The sequence below is a fragment of the Trichechus manatus genome, unplaced genomic scaffold, assembly GCF_000243295.1.
Source record: "Trichechus manatus latirostris isolate Lorelei unplaced genomic scaffold, TriManLat1.0 scaffold00168, whole genome shotgun sequence".
Lineage (NCBI taxonomy): Eukaryota > Metazoa > Chordata > Mammalia > Sirenia > Trichechidae > Trichechus > Trichechus manatus.
In genome coordinates this window covers 1,288,683-1,304,774 of record NW_004444104.1, presented here as the reverse complement: position 1 = coordinate 1,304,774, position 16,092 = coordinate 1,288,683, and the positions used below count along the sequence as shown (strand labels likewise).

Below are 16,092 nucleotides of genomic sequence, written 5' to 3'. Positions count from 1 at the left end.
TGTTTCCCATGAGAAATATCTCTTAATTCTATAAACAGAAAAAAAAATTATTAAGTGAGCATTTCCCTTCTTAAAAATCAACGTTAAATACTGAGATGTAACTGCAAACCAGTGTTAAACAGGACGACCACTTGTCATATACCTCATCTTCCGCACCACGGCCTTCACCTGGCACCATCTGAATATACTGTACGATGACCACGGTGACTGCTCCTGCATCCATTCCCAACTAACTCAGCAAACATGTGTCACGCTCACCAGGGAACATTTCAAAATGATTTAAAAGCAAAAGGCAGTGCCATTCTTTGTCAAATGGCCGATTCTAGAGCTCGGGCAGGGAAAGCACAAGGTGGGCTTGGAGCTGCTTATTGTGTTAGAAAATAAGAAAGTGCTAAAAGAATAACAGGGATGTGTCAAAATGGCACATGAGCAGCTTGAAGGGACTTCCACTGGCCAAACCTAGGAGAATTTGAGCCTCAAAATAAATACTGATAGAAAAGGATTACAACCCATTGAATAGAGTCCACATTAATAAAAGTAGATGAATAAATGAGGAAGAAGGAAAACTCTTCCTTTCCACAGAAAGCCAACTAAAAAATGTAGAAGGAATGATGGAATGCCTCATTGCAATAATTGATGCAGGCCACAATTACAAATGGGTGCTAACAGTAATGGGTGAAAGTTTGAGGAGTAACAGGATATTTGCATGGTCTCCAAGGAGCTCCCTAAAAGACCCATATCAATTACGAAGGGAAGAACAATGGTTTATAGTGGAGAAACCTAGCAGACATCACCTTAACAAAATGACCAGAGTCAAGCTGACCAGCAATGGGACAACTGGCCACGCTATAACTCCTGACATGGTGCTCTGAGAAGGACACAGCATTACTTCCGTGGGATTCCCATATCAAGTCGTGAAAAAATGTCAGACAAACCTAAACTGAGGGTCATTCTACAAAATTACTAGCCTGTACTCTTCACAAACATCAGTGTCATGAACAAAGAAAGACTCAAGACCCCTTCTAGATTAAAAGAGACCAAAGACACTTGACAATCAAATGCAGTTTTATCTGAGATTTTCTTTTGCTATCAAGGACATTATTGGGACAATTAACAGAATCTGAATAGCTGTGAGAAGAATATGAGGACTTCTTTGTGGCTTCCATTTCTGAGTTCCTCTTGCTCCTCTAAACAGCCCCTCCCCGCCTGAGCTTACCACAGGCCTGAGCGGCGTCCCGGTGACACTGGCAGCATGCTCGGTGAGCACACTCATTGAGCCCAGGTTGGTCAAAACAGGACAGCTCGGACCCGCTGTACTGGATGTTCTGTGATCTGAGAGACCCTACAGAAGGCAGAGCATTCTATCAGTGGACTCTGTTCCTTTAGAAAAGAGAGTCATTAACATCACAATACAGACCCCCACCACTCTAGCTTTTGCATATTTACAGAAAAAGACGGCTACCATTTAAATTTTTTATTATTTCTTCTCACATTGAAGCACAAATATGAAAATAATTAAGAAAATTCAAAATTAGGGTACTTACGCTCCCAGAAGAGTCCCTGGGTGGTGTAAATGCTTAATATGCTCAGCTGCTATCTGAAAGGTTGGAGGTTAGAGTCTACCCAAAGGCACCTCAGAATAAAGTCCTGGCAATCCACTTCTGAAAAATCAGTCACCGAAAACCCTGCGGAGCACAGTTCTACCCTGATGCACATGGGTAGAGTGAGAGCTGACTGCACATAAACTGGTATGTTGCCAGAGTTTAGAAAGATTTTATTTTTATCTAGTGCCACTGGAACATCGCAGCCTTTTTGTTATCTTTATAAAGTCCTGTTGTGCCTTCAGTGCCTTTGAGACTGTGAAGAAGACAGTGAGGTTTACTTTCCCACGTGCTCTCTTCCTTCAACAGCTCACAGACTCTAATTTTAATCATGTTTCTTGTAGAACACTTGAGCGACAATGATGACAAACCCATTTCACTAAGAAATATACAGAGTGCAAAACTTACAGCTGGGTTTCTTCTCCATAAACTGTCTCTTACAATAGATCACGCAGAGAATGAGCAGGGCCAGCAAGACGGTGGCCAGGGCACTGCAGATCACGGCCGCCAGGGCTGTGTCCCGTGGGCTGGAAGCTGTGGATGGGATCTTCACCAGGTTGACCTTGGTGGTACCTGCAAACCACAGGGAGGGAATCAGCAAAACATGCCAGTAGAGGCGAATGCATGGACCAAAGCTGATGGTCACCATTAGCAATGGCCTTCATGCAATATAAATAAAAACCAAGAAAAAGAGTTAGTCATTTAAGATGGCTTAAACACTTCTCCTCTTAGGAGATCTGTTTAATGCAACATCCACCCTAAAATGTGGTGGATGTGGCACTTTTCTGTTCCCTCAACACTACGGATCCAATGAAAAAGCAAACCCATGCTGGATTCCAAATCATAGCGACCCCATGTGTTACAGAGGAGCACTGCCCCACAGGGTCTTCTAGGCTGTAATCTTTATGGGGGCAGATAGCCAGGCTTATGGACACACAGGCCTTAACACACTGTGTTGCAGTAACTTGCCTTGAGGCCTACTCGGCCAGAACTCTGAGAGCTGGGGATTGGCCATCTCCACCTTTGTGCCTCCAGTACGTGATCAGTGTCTAGCACATAGTAGGCACTTAATATTTTTTACTTAATTGGAATTAGACTGTCTACATTTTTAACCAGACTGAACTAAGAGATGCTTTCTTTGGTAACTTTGGGAAAAACAAGAAGTTGGATCATTCCTGACCTAGCAGTTCCCCAGTTTCTGAGGCAGCAATCATTTTTGAAAGCTTTAGCTGTTATGTGACTGAAAAGCATCTAAGCTTTGGAGAAAAGGCTTACATTGTTGTTATAATGTGGAGAGGCAGGCCTAATAATGAGATAAGAAAGCCAAGATAAAGATGCTGTTTTAGAGGACAGCACCATGTAAGAAAGGTCCTTGGGTGGTGCAAATAGTTTGTGCTCAGCTGTTAACCTAAAGGTCAGCGGTTCAAGTCTGCCCAGTGGTGCCTCGGAAGAAAGGCCTGGTGATTTGCTTCCATAAAAATTACAGCCAAGAAAACTCTATGGAGCAGTTCTACTCTGTAAAATATGTGGTTGCCATGAGTCAGAATCGACTCAATGGCAACGGGTTTCATTTTGGCTTTTAGTAGCTACATTAAAAAATAAAAATAAAAAGAAACAGCTAAATTAAACTTAACGTATTTTACTTAACTCAGCATATCTAAAGTATTATCATTGCAATATGCAATCAATATAAAAATTATTAATGAGATAGTTTACATTATTTCTTACTACAATTGCAAAATCTGGTATGATTTTACACTCATAGCACATCTCAGTTTGGACAAGCCACACTTCCAGTGCTCAATAGCCACATGGGGCTAGTGGTTATCGTACTGAATGCTGCAGCTCTACAGATTACAGACTTGTATCGGCATTTGTGCAACATGGCACCTAAATGCACTGACTTGTTATCTGGTGCCTTTCTCCTTATCCCTGACTGTACCTCCACCCCAAAATAAGATCTGCCTCCACTATATGGCAAGAACAACAAGAAAAGCTTTTGGGTTAATATTATTGAATCACACAAACAGGAGAGCAGGAACCTGCCCTGCCTATCATCTTGGAAAGCGAGTTGACACTTGTAGGTGCAATGATTCTGAACCACAGTGATAAAAGTTCCCTGTTGCCCCTGGGAAGGCACATAAACTATATGCCTTGGGCTTGAATAAATGAGAATCTTAATCCAATCACATATTTTGTAGGACATTTATTTGTAAACATGTTTAATATTTATAAAATATATTGTATCACTTATAGCTCTAGAGAAATATTGTTGTAATAACCAAATAGCCCATATTAAATGTTAATTTCTTTACACAGTAAATTAAGTGACATCTTTAACCCAGTACAGATTAAAATCTGCAAGTCTATCAATGGACAAGTTCACAAAAGGAGGTATGAACACAGGCGCAGCTGTACAAACACTGACAAATAACTGAATGGGAATGTATGCCCTATGCAAGTGCAAAATCAAGCTGCACTGTGTAGGGAAGTGACTGGGAAATGTAAGCAGTATCTACTGGGACCAAATGGTGAAGCTGTGGAACACTGCTATCGCATTGATGTCTGTGAGAAATGCTGTTTACTTCAGAGTGAGAACAGTTTCCTTAACTTTCTTTCAGCCAAACAACCCAGCCCTACTCTATCGGGCTTTAGCAACAGCTGTCATCAAAATGAGGCATTACACATGATTTGAGTTGAAGAGCTGAGTTCCTAACTATGTTGTAACTGTTTAGTTAAGATAAAGTCATTAGCTGATAAAAACAAAACAAAACAAAAAAAAAAACACGTTGCTGTTGAATTGATCCCAACTCATACTGACCTTATAGGACAGAGTAGAACTGCTCTGTAGGGCTTTCAAGGCTGTAAATCTTTACGGAAGCCAACTGCCAAATCTTTCTCCCACGGAGCGGCTGGTGGGTTTGAACTGCCGACCTTTCGGTTAGCAGCCGAGCACTTAACTACTGTGCTACCAGGGCTCCTTTCAGGATTATGATAGAGTCCTTTAATTTTAATTCTTATTGTTCAAAACCTTCCCAAAATGTGTTAGTCAACTTACTTGCCTTAACACAAAAGGAACTGTCCCCAACTTACGTTGTTTTTGTTAGGTGCCATCAAGTCTGTTTCGACTCACGGCGACTCTATGCAAAACACAACGAAACAACAGTTCCTGGTCCTGCGCCATCCTCACAATCATTATGCTTGAGCCCATTGTTGCAGCCACTGTGTCAATTCATGTCGTTGATGGTTTTCCTCTTTTTTGTTGATCCTCTACTTTACCAAGCATGATGTCCTTCTCCAGGGACTGGTCCCTCCTGATAACATATCTAAAGTATGTGAAATGAAGTCTTGCCATTCTACCTTCTAATGAGCATTCTGGCTGTACTTCCAAGACAGATTTGCTCGTTTTTTTGGCAGTCCACGGTATATTCAATATTCTTCCCCAACACCATAATTCAAAGGCATCAATTCTTCAGCCTTCCTTATTCGTTGTCCAGCTTTCACATGCATATGAGACAATTGAAAACATCATGGCTTGGGTCAGGCGTACCTTAGTCCTTAATGTGACATCTTTGCTTTTTCACACTTGAAAGAGGTCTTTTGCAGCAGATTTGCCTAATGCAAATGCATCCTTTGATTTCTTGACTGCTGCTTCCATGGGTGTTGATTGTGGATCCAAGTAAAATGAAATCTTTGACAACCGCAATCTTTTTTCCATTTATCATGATTTTGCTTATTGGTCCAGTTTTGAGAACTATTGTTTTCTTAGTGTTGAGGTATAATCCATACTGAAGTCTGTAGTCTTTGATTTTCATCAGTAAGTGCTTTAAGTCCTTTTCACTTTCAGCAAGTAAGGCTGTGTCATCTGAGTATCACAAGTTGTTAATGAGTCTTCCTCCAGACCTGATGCCAAGTTCTTCTTCATATAGTCCAGCTTCTTGGATTATTTGCTCAGCATACAGATTGAATAAGTATGGTGAAAGGATACAACCTTGACCCACACTTTTCTTGATTTTAAACTATATAGAATCCCCTTGTTCTGTCTGATCTGAAAGACTGCCTCTTGGTCTAAGTACATGCTCCTTAATGAGCACAGATAAGTGTTCTGGAATTCCTACTCTTTGCAATGTTATCCATAATTTGTTATGATCCACACAGTCGAACGCCTTTGCATAGTCAATGAAACACAGGTATACATCTTTCTTGTATTCTCTTCTTTCAGTCATGATCCATTTGACATCAGCAATGATATCCCTTGTTCCACCGTCCTCTTCAGAATCTGGCTTGAATTTCTGGCAGTTCCCTGTCGAACTGCAGCAACCGCTTTTGAATGATCTTCAGCAAAATTTTACTTACGTGTGATATATATCATATTGTTTGATAATTTCTGTATTCTGTTGGATCATCTTTCTTTGAAATGGGTACAAATATGGATCTCTTCCAGTCAGTTGGCCAGGTAGCTGTCTTCCAAATTATAAACTGGTTAAAATTCCCAGTTTTTGATGGCTTGGGACTCAGGATTTATTTCCCTCAAGCCAATCGCAGAAGTCTTGTTTAACGCATATCTTTCTGAGGTAGGGTACTTACAATGTAATTTCAGTGATAATTTAATTGTCATATTAACATCAAATTTAAAGCAAAACACATCCAATATGCCTCTTCTCTATACATTTCCCCAAAAAGTAGCATATGAGGATGAACAAGAAAGATAAGAATTTTATCTTCCAACTCTCTGATACCTGTATTAAAAAAAGGTATCTGGTTAACTCAGACATTCCTCTCAGAGAGTCCTCATGGGAAACATTCTTGTTTCTTGTTTATGTGTACAAACAATACCCTTTTTACAGAGAACATAATCCTTTTTACAGGAAACGGGTTCATTATTCTTAGCTTTAATTCTCATATACAGGGAAAAAAAAAAAACCCAAAACCAAGCCCATTACCCTTGAGTCGATTGCAGCTCATGGTGACTCCATGTGTTAGAGTAGAACACCTCCATTCTTGGCTGTAATCTTTACAGAAGCAAATTGCCAGGCCTTTCTTCCACAGAGCCATTGGGTGGGTTTGCACCTACAGCCTCTAGGTTAGTAGTTGAGTGTAAACCATTTGCGCCACCAATATAGACATAAATATGGAAACTATGGGAGATTGGGCTGAATATCATTTGATTTTAGAGCATTTCCAGAAACTTATTCACATAAATTCTGGATAAAAGCCTGTATTTCTATAATTATTTTTGACTTGAGCAGTAAAAAAAGGGGCGGGATTTGATATTAGCTATATGAAATGGTTCGTACTGTATTAAATTCTGGTTAACTGAGAAGTTGCTTTACTGAGAATTCCTCAGAAAATGACTTATCAATTCCTCAGAAAATGACTTATCTACTACAAAGTAAAAAAGTATTGTTTTCCTGATCTGTGGCTGCTGCAATGATATTGAGATTAAAGATTCTTTCTACCTACATGCCTTGACTAAATTCCCTGTCGTAGTTCACTAGGCATATTGAATGCCTGCAAGGAATTTTACTCATACCTTATTAGGATTCTAATAGTACTTCTGAAGAATCTGGAATAGGAATACTCACATTCTTTGGAAAGTTTTAACTTTCCCAGCATGCAAAGGCAACTCTTACCCTGGCCAATTATTGAATTCCACTGTCATCTCAGCACTACATTTTGGCAGTTTACTTCAGAGGAAGAACTGTTTCCTTAGCTTAAATTTCATATTATATTACATAGCTTCAAATTTAGAGTATACATTTCCTTAGGAGTTCAACTCACTTGAACAACCACGTGCTGAATTATCTGTTATGAATAAGACATCTTACAAGTCATCATATAGATTGAGTAAGCATTTGAATCAAAGAAAATAGAAGTGATCAGCAAAGTTGGCACTTTTTAAAAAATAAAGCCGATTTTTATCCTCTTTGCAGTGTGCAGAGGTACAGAAATCTAAACTGCAGAGATGCTTTCTCACCTCTCACCCCCTAATGCACTTCAGGATGTAAGGGAGAGACACATCAGAGAGACGTGTGCATCCACAAAATCAGTGCATGGATTCCCATCAGTGCCGTGCTGGACTCTGGCTAGCCATGGAAAAGTTGTAGAAGTGGGAACACCTCAGATATTACAAATCAATTACTCATTGGCAGGCCACAGAGTTGACTGTCAATGTGGACACTTGCGTCTGTTGACTTCCCTTTGCTTTTGTACCTATGCACATGGCTAACACACTCCAATGAGTTCATCCTCCCTAATTTGTACATATGTACATGGCTAACACACTCCAGTGAGTTCATCCTTCTAATAACTCGGTGGAGTCCCCAGGTGGTTCAAACAATTAACTCACTCGGCTGCTAACCAAAAGGCTGGAGGTTCAAGTCCACCCAGGGGAACACTGGGAGAAAGACCTGGTGATCTACTTCTGAAACATCAGCCATGTAAAACCCTATGGAGTGGGAATTATTGTTTAGGAAGCATTGAGTTTTTGTTTATGGGGATGGGAAATTTGGCAAAGGATGTAGGTGATGGTTGCACATGATTGATGTAATGTGAAAAATGTTGAATTGGCAAGTGTGGTGCTATCTATACTTTTACAGTACAGGTAGTCGCTGACTTATGACGGGGTTCTGTTCCAGCAACTTCGTCATAAGTTGGTTCTGATGTAAATCGAATAACTCATTTTTTTAGTTTTCATCATTATTGCCTTTTATTATCAGTATCTTTATAAATCTGATCTTTATTTGTCTTCAGAGGTTGGAAACATTACATATAAACTTACAGATATATTTTAATACATACGTACATAAAAAATTCACAAATCAAAAAAATTTACTCTGATAGTGACGAAGAGTTGGATGACATTGGCATTTTCTCAGTTGCAGTAATAACTCCACTTGTGGAAGATTCTGGATCATCTGATTATCCCTGGGAATGGGGATGGCATTTCTAGTCAGAAAATTGGTGAGTGTTGTCTGTATGGTCCTTTTCTTTTTTTCTTCATACATTTCCCAATAACATCTCATTGCTTCCGGAATTTGCCTACTGACTTTAGCAAAGCGATCAGCATTTGGGTCCATGTTTTCAAGCAACTGAAGACCCTGATTTAGTTCAGAAAAATCTCCAGCTAATCATTTTATTGTAATTTTTTTTGACAAATTCTCTTCTTCCTCTTCTTCATTATTTCTATCTTCTTCAGCACTTCTTTCCTCTTCAAAATCCATTAAGTCCTGATCTGTCTAGTCCCCTTCTTCATGATCTATGAGCTGTTCCACATCAATATCAAGTTCTAAATTCAATGTTCTTGCTGTATGGACGATTTTCCCACCGACCTCTTCCATCATATTACCCTGAACAAATGCTTAGAGCGTGTTCACATAACTCAGCAATTTTTCCCAAATCCTCTGCATGCATTTTTGCATAACTTCCTCTCAGGAAGATGCAATATTCCAGATATACTGATGGTTATAAGTATGGTTTGTTGTAACTCGAATACATTATAAGTTGGGGGCTATCTGTACGACGACGACTACTACTTATTACTATTAACAAAAAAAACCTATGGAGCACAGTTCTACTCTGACACTCAGGGGGTCGCCATGAGTTGGAATTAATGGCAACCAGTTTTTTTAAAAACTTGGTAATGTGGTAAAACACTGATGACCCTCATTTGATAGCTGAGAAAGCCAAGGCTTTGAGTAACCTGCTCAAGATAACACAGCAAAGTAGAGGCAGATTGAGAACCAGAATACAGCCTCTTGATCCTTTCCAGTAGACCAGCTGCTCCATAGATGAATGCAGCTTCTGAGGGAGCCAAACATTCTGCCAGGTAGCTACAAGCAAAATGTAGCTCATGCCTGTTTATGCCAAGACCATGCTCATTTCTGCAGGGAGAAGTCAACCAGGCCACAGAGAGATCGCAGGACTCTCTTTACGGCAGAGCTGCCCATGGAAACTAGTTCCACATGGGCTGGTCCGTCCTAACAGACACTCAGGGCCTCTGCCTCACTGTGGATCTTGGTGTCTGACCAAGAGACACTCTGAGAAGGCGTGCTGCCAGAGGACATGCTGGGCAACGACTGGGTATCACTGAGCAGGAGCAGGTGACCTGGCCTGGAAGGGGACAGTAGAGAGAAAGGAAAGAGGATGTGAACAGAAAGCGATGGAAGTGTCCCTCCCACACTCTGTTTGGCCTGGGTTTTTCAGGTTCACCTCCTTTGTATAACTAGAGCTCTGCTTTCTATTTATTTTCTGTAACAAAGGGCCCATTCAGGGAGACCTGGTTTGGGAGGAAGGAAACTGATCTTCAAAACCTGCTCTCACCACTTTCCACATCTGGCCACAAATGAGGCCTTAGCTTGAACCTCAGTTTCCTTGAACCCACCCAGCTGCTCTGTGGGAGAAAGACTTGACAATCTGCTCCAGTAAAGATTACAGCCAAGAAAACCCTATGGGGTAGTTCTTCTCTGTCACATAGGGTCACTATGAGTCGGAATCAACTTGATGGTACCTAACAATAATAACAACATCCTTCCATGGGCTTGGCTATGCAACTGGTGACAATACCGTTGAAATAGCTGGCAGCAAATGACAGTTTTATTTGCATGCACTTACTTTATCTAATGTTAATTTGATTATGAATGAAAGAACAAGGATTGCTCAGATATATCAATACCAAAGCTTGAGGATTATTGAGAATGACTTATTCAGAATGAGTATGAAGAGAAATTTTAGCCTTCTCTTGTTAATTTTAACTAGGATTCCACAGAGACTCAGCAAAAAGAATCTTATTTGAGTTACTGTATGTCAAATATATACATTTGTTGTTGTTAGGTGCTGTTGAGTCAGTTCTGACTCACAGTGACCCTATGAACAACAGACGAAACACTGCCCGGTCCGGCGCCATTCTCACAATTGTTGTTAGGTTTGAGTCCATTGTTTCAGTTACTGTGTCAATCCATCTTGTTGAAGGTCTTCCTCTTTTTCATTCACCTTCTACTTAACGAAGCATGATGTCCTTCTCCAGGGACTGGTCCCTCCTGATAACGTTCAAAGTACATGAGATGAACTCTCATCATCCTCGTTTCTAAGGAGCATTTTGGTTGTATTACTTCCAAGACACATTTGTTCATTCTTCTGGCAGTCAATCGTATATTCAATACTCTTTGCCAACACCATAATTCAAAGGCATCAATTCTTCTTCAGTCTTTCTTATTCATTGTCCAGCTTTCCCACGCACATAGGGCAACTGAAAACACCATAGCTTGAGTTAGGTGCACCTTAGTCCTCAAAGTAACATCTTTGCTTTTGAACATTTTAAGGAGGTCTTTTGCAGCAGATTTGCCCAATGAAACATGTTGTTTGATTTCTTGACTGTTGCTTCCATGGGCGTTGATTGTGGATCCAAGTAAAATGAAATCCTTAACAACTTCAATCTCTTCTCTGTTTATCATGATATATCGCTTATTGGTCCAGTTGTAAGGATTTTTATTTTCTTTGTGTTGAGGTGTAATCCATACTGAAGGCTGTAGCCTAATCTTCATCTGTAAATGCTTCAAGTCCTCTTCACTTTCAGCAAGCAAGGTTGTGTCATTTGCCTACTACAGGTTGTTAATTAGTCTTCCTCCAATCTTGATGCCACGTTCTTTTTCATATAGTCCAGTTCTGGGATTAGTTGCTCAGCATACAGATTGAATAAGTATGGTGAAAGGATACAACCCTGACACACACCTTTCCTGATTTTAAACCATGCAGTATCCTCTTGTTCTGTTTGAACAACTGCCTCTTAGTCTATGTACGGGTTCCACACGAGCACAATTAAATGTTATGGAATACTCATTCTTCTCAATGTTATCCATAATTTGTTATGATCTACACAGTCAAATGCCTTTGCATAGTCAATAAAGCACAGATAAACATCTTTCTGGTATTCTCTGCTTTTAGCCAAGATCCATCAAACATTGGCAATGACATTCCTCATTCCACGATCTCTTCTGAATCTGGTTTAAATTTCTGGCAGTTACCTGCTGATGTACTGCTGCAACCATTTTTCAATTATTTTCAGCAAAATTTTACTTGCGTGTGATATTAATGATACTGTTCAATAATTCCTGCATTTAGTTGGATTACCATTCTTTGGGATGGGCACAAATATGGATCTCTTCCAGTCAGTTGGCCAGGTGGCTGCCTTCCAAATTTCTTGGCATAGATGAGTGAGTGCTCCCAGCACTGCATCATTTGTTGAAACATCTCAGTTGGTATTCCATCAATTCCTGGAGCCCAGTTTTTCGCCAAAGCTTTTAGTGCAGTTTGGACTTCTTCCTTTAATACCATCAGTTCTTAACCATATGCTATCTCCTGAAATGGCTGAACATTGACCAATTCTTTTTGGTACAGTGACTCTGTATATTCTTTCCATCTGCTTTTGATGATTCCTGCGTCCTCCAATATTTTGCTCATAGACTCCTTCAATACTACAGCTTGAGACTTGAATTTTTTTTCAGTTCTTTCAACTTTGAGAAATGCCAAGCGTGTTCTTCCCTTTTGGTTTTCTAACTCCAGGTCTTTGCACATTTCATCATAATACTTTACTTTGTCTTCTTGAACTGCCTTTGAAATCTTTAGTTCAGCTTTTTTACTTCATCACTTCTTTCATTCACTTAAGCTACTCTACATTCAAGAGCAAGTTTCAGAGTCTCTTCTGACATCCATTTTAGTCTTTTCTTTCTTTCCTGTCTTTTTAATGACCTTTTGCATTCTTCATGTATGATGTCCTTGATGTCATCCCACAACTTGTCTGGTCTTCAGTCATTAGTGTTAAATGCGTCAAATTTATTTTTGAGATGGTGTCTAAATTCAGGTGTGATATACTCAAGGTCATATTTTGGCTCTTGTGGACTAGTTTTGAATTTCTTAAATTTCAGCTTTAATTTGCGTATGAGCAATTGATGGTCTGTTCACAGCTGGTCCCTGGTCTTGTTCTGACTGATGAGCTTCTTCATTGTTTCTTTCCACAGATGCACTATTATATGAATAACAGTCTTATTAACTTTTTCGTAGGCGTATGGATATTATTCTATCACTGACATCATTGTACTTCAGAATAGATCTTGAAATTTTTTTTTGATGATGAATGTGACACCATTCTTCTTCAATTTGTCATTCCTGGCATAGTAGACCATATGATTGTCCAATTCAAAATGGTCAATACCAGTCCATTTCAGCAAATGCCTAGGATATTGATCTTTATGTGTTCCATTTCATTTTTGATGACTTCCAATTTTCCTAGATTCATACTGTGTACTTTCCAGGTTCCAATTATTAATGGATGTTTGCAGCTATTTCTTCTTATTTTGAGTCATGTCACATCAGCAAGTGAAGGTCGCAAAAGCTTTACTCCATCAACATCATTAGGGTCGAATCTACTTTGAGGAGGCAGCTGTTCCCCAGTTGTATTTTGAATGCATTCCAAATAGAGGGGCTCATCTTCCAGCAGTATCAGACAATATTTTACAGCCATTCATAAAGTTTTCACTGGCTGATTTGTTTAGAAGTAGAATGCCAGGTTCTTCTTCCTAGTCTGTCTTAGTCTGGAAGCTCTGCTGAAACCTGTCCACATGGGTGACACTGTTGTTATTTGAAATACCGGTGTCATAGCTACCAGCATCAAAGAAACACACAAGCCACTACAGTATGACAAACGGACAGATGAGTGGTGGATATGTGTGTGTGTGTGTTATGGATTGAATTGTGTCGTCTAGAAATGTGCGTTGTAAATCCTAACCTCTGCCGGTGGTTATAATCCCATTTGTGAATGGGTTGTGTTTGTTATGTTAATGAGGAATGATTAGGGTATATCTTGAGTCAACCTCTTTTGAGCTATAAAAGAGACGAACCAAGAAAGTAACAGAAGCAGAAATGGGGGAAGAGAGATGCCAAGCCACATGAAGATCGCCCAGAAGCAGAAGCTCAAACAGACAAGGACCTTCCTCTGAGCTGACAGAGAGACAAAGCCTTCCCCTAGAGTCAGTGCCCAGAATTCAGACTCCTAGCCTCCTAAATTGTGAGAAAATAAATTTCTGTTTGTTAAAGCCACTCACCTGTGGTATTTCTGTTATAGCAGCATTAGATAACCAAGACAGAATTTAGAACTAGACGAGTGGGGTGCTGCTGTAACAGGTACCTAAAATGTAGAAGTGGTTTTGGAATTGGGCAATGGGTACATGCTGGAAGAGTTTTAAGGTGCCTAACAGTAAAAGCCTAGACTGCCTTGAAGAGACTGTTGGTAGAATTATGGACATTAAAGGCAATTCTGGTGAGGGCTCAGAAGGAAGTGAGGAGAGCTATAGAGAAAGTCTCTACCATCTTAGAGAATACATACGGTGCCAGCAACAGAGTGTTACTAGAAATGTGGACAGTAAATATACTTCTGGTGAGGTTTCAAAAGAAAACAACGAACATGTGATTAGACAATGGAGGAAGGGCGATGCTTTTTATGCGGTTGCAAAGAACTTGTCTGAATTATGTTCAAATATTTGGTGGAAGGTAAAACTTGTAATTGATGAACTTAGATACCTGGCTGATGAGATTTCTAAGCAAGATCTTAAAGCGGCCATGTGGTTTCTCATTGCCAGTTATAGTAAAATTTGAGAGGAAAGAGATGGACCTAAAAATGAACTGCACAAAGGGGACAGAAGAGCTGGTGATGGGGAACCCAAGGTTGAGTAAGGATAGTGTTGATGTGTTGTGAGGTCGTTGACCATTGTCATAGGGCAACATGTGTACTAACTGTTTAATGAGAAACTATTTTGTTCTGTAAACATTCATCTAAAGTGAGGATAGCAGCACAATTGGAAGAGCATAGTCGATGTCACTGAACTGTGTATGCAGAAATTTTTGAAATGGTGTATCTTTGGCTATGTATATTTTCACCAAAGGAAGAAAAAAAGGTCGAGAAGGGAGAGGGTTGACATGTCATGGGGTTGTTAACCAGTGTCATAAAACAATATGTGTACTACTGTTTCATGAGAAACTATTTGTTCTGTAAACCTTCACCTGAAGTACAATTAAAAAAAAAATGTAAAAAAAAAAAAAAAATGAACTGCACAAAATGAAAACAGAACTTAAAGATTTGGAAAATTCTGTTGTACAAATTAAGGACATAGGTCCTAGAATGTTCACCAAGGATGTTGCTACACAATCTTCGGTTAAAGAGATTAAGCCTGTGGCTGATCGATTTAACCAATTACCACAGGAAAATCCATCAGCTTAGACTGAAGGGGACAGAGAAAAAATGAAAGGAAAGAGTGCTCTCTGCCTCTTAGAATTCTACAGGCAGGAATCAGGCCAAAGATGTTACATCTGTTGTCCTCCAAGAAAAAAAAAGGACCATCCCTGGCACAGAGACTGGCAGAACTGTTGGAAAGGGCACCAGAAGCAGGGCCTTCTCGGTTACAAAGGGTGGGGCCACAGTCTCCAGGATTTCAAAGGGTTGAGCCACAGCCTCCTAGGTTTCAAAGAGCTGGATCTTCGCCACCTTGGTCCTGGAGTGTGGGGCTGCCGTTAAGGTATGGCAGGGGGCTGGGGACACTGCCCAAAGCTGAGGGGGTGAGGCTACTATGCCCAAGGGGCAGAAGAACGAGGTCTGCCAGGTCTAGGGAGTGGGGTCGTCACTCAGATGGATTAGCAGAATGGGGCTGTCCAAAGCCAAGAGAGCAGAGTTACCATCCCAGTGGGCCTGGAAGACAGAGTTGAAGATCAAGGCTGAGGGGCCTCCACCTAGGATACAGAGGGCATGCACAATATCCAAAGTATAGAGGGCATGGCTATTGCCTAGATGGTCTCAGAGAAGAATGAATTATTTTCAAACATTGAGAGTTAATGTAATTTGTTCTGCTGGCTTTTTTACTTGCTTACTGCCTGTTATCCCTTATTTCCCTCCAATTTCTCCCCTTTGTAATAGAAATGTCTGCCTTGTGCCTGTTACACCATTGTACTTTGGAACAGATAACTTGTAGTCTAGATTTCACAGGTTCACAGACAGAAGAATTTTGCCCCAGGATGGAATATACCTAATGTCTCACCCATATTTGATCTAGATAATTTAGAAGATGAGATTTTGGACTTGGAGTTGATTTAAGACTTTTGCGATGATGTGATGGAGTCAATGTGTTTTACATGTGGCAAAGACATGAATTTTTGGGGACCAAAGTGTGGAATGTTATGGATCGAATTGTTTTCCCCAAAAATATGTGTTGTAAATCCTAACCTCTGCCTGTGGTTATAATCCCATTTGTGAATTGGTTGTATTTTTTATGTTAATGGGCAGATTATGTCAATGAGGATTAGGTTATGTTTATACGTTAATGAGGCAGGAATATGGTGTATCTTGAGTCAATCTCTTTTTTTTTAATATTTTATTGTACTTCAGGTAAAGGCTTACAGAACAAATAGTTTCTCATGTAACAGTAGCACACATGCTGTTTTATGACAT

General features: G+C 40.0%; 1 protein-coding gene across 1 annotated transcript in view; it reads right to left on the bottom strand.

Annotated features, from left to right (window-relative positions):
• TNFRSF19 (TNF receptor superfamily member 19) overlaps positions 1 to 16,092 on the bottom strand; it is a 75,304-nt gene that overhangs the window by 2,398 nt on the left and 56,814 nt on the right. The window contains exons 5-6 of the mRNA XM_004386577.1: positions 2,010 to 2,174; positions 1,217 to 1,342 (exon numbers count right to left, since the gene is read on the bottom strand). Of these exons, the coding sequence (XP_004386634.1) occupies positions 1,217 to 1,342; positions 2,010 to 2,174 (291 nt within the window). The remainder of the gene's footprint in view (positions 1 to 1,216; positions 1,343 to 2,009; positions 2,175 to 16,092) is intronic.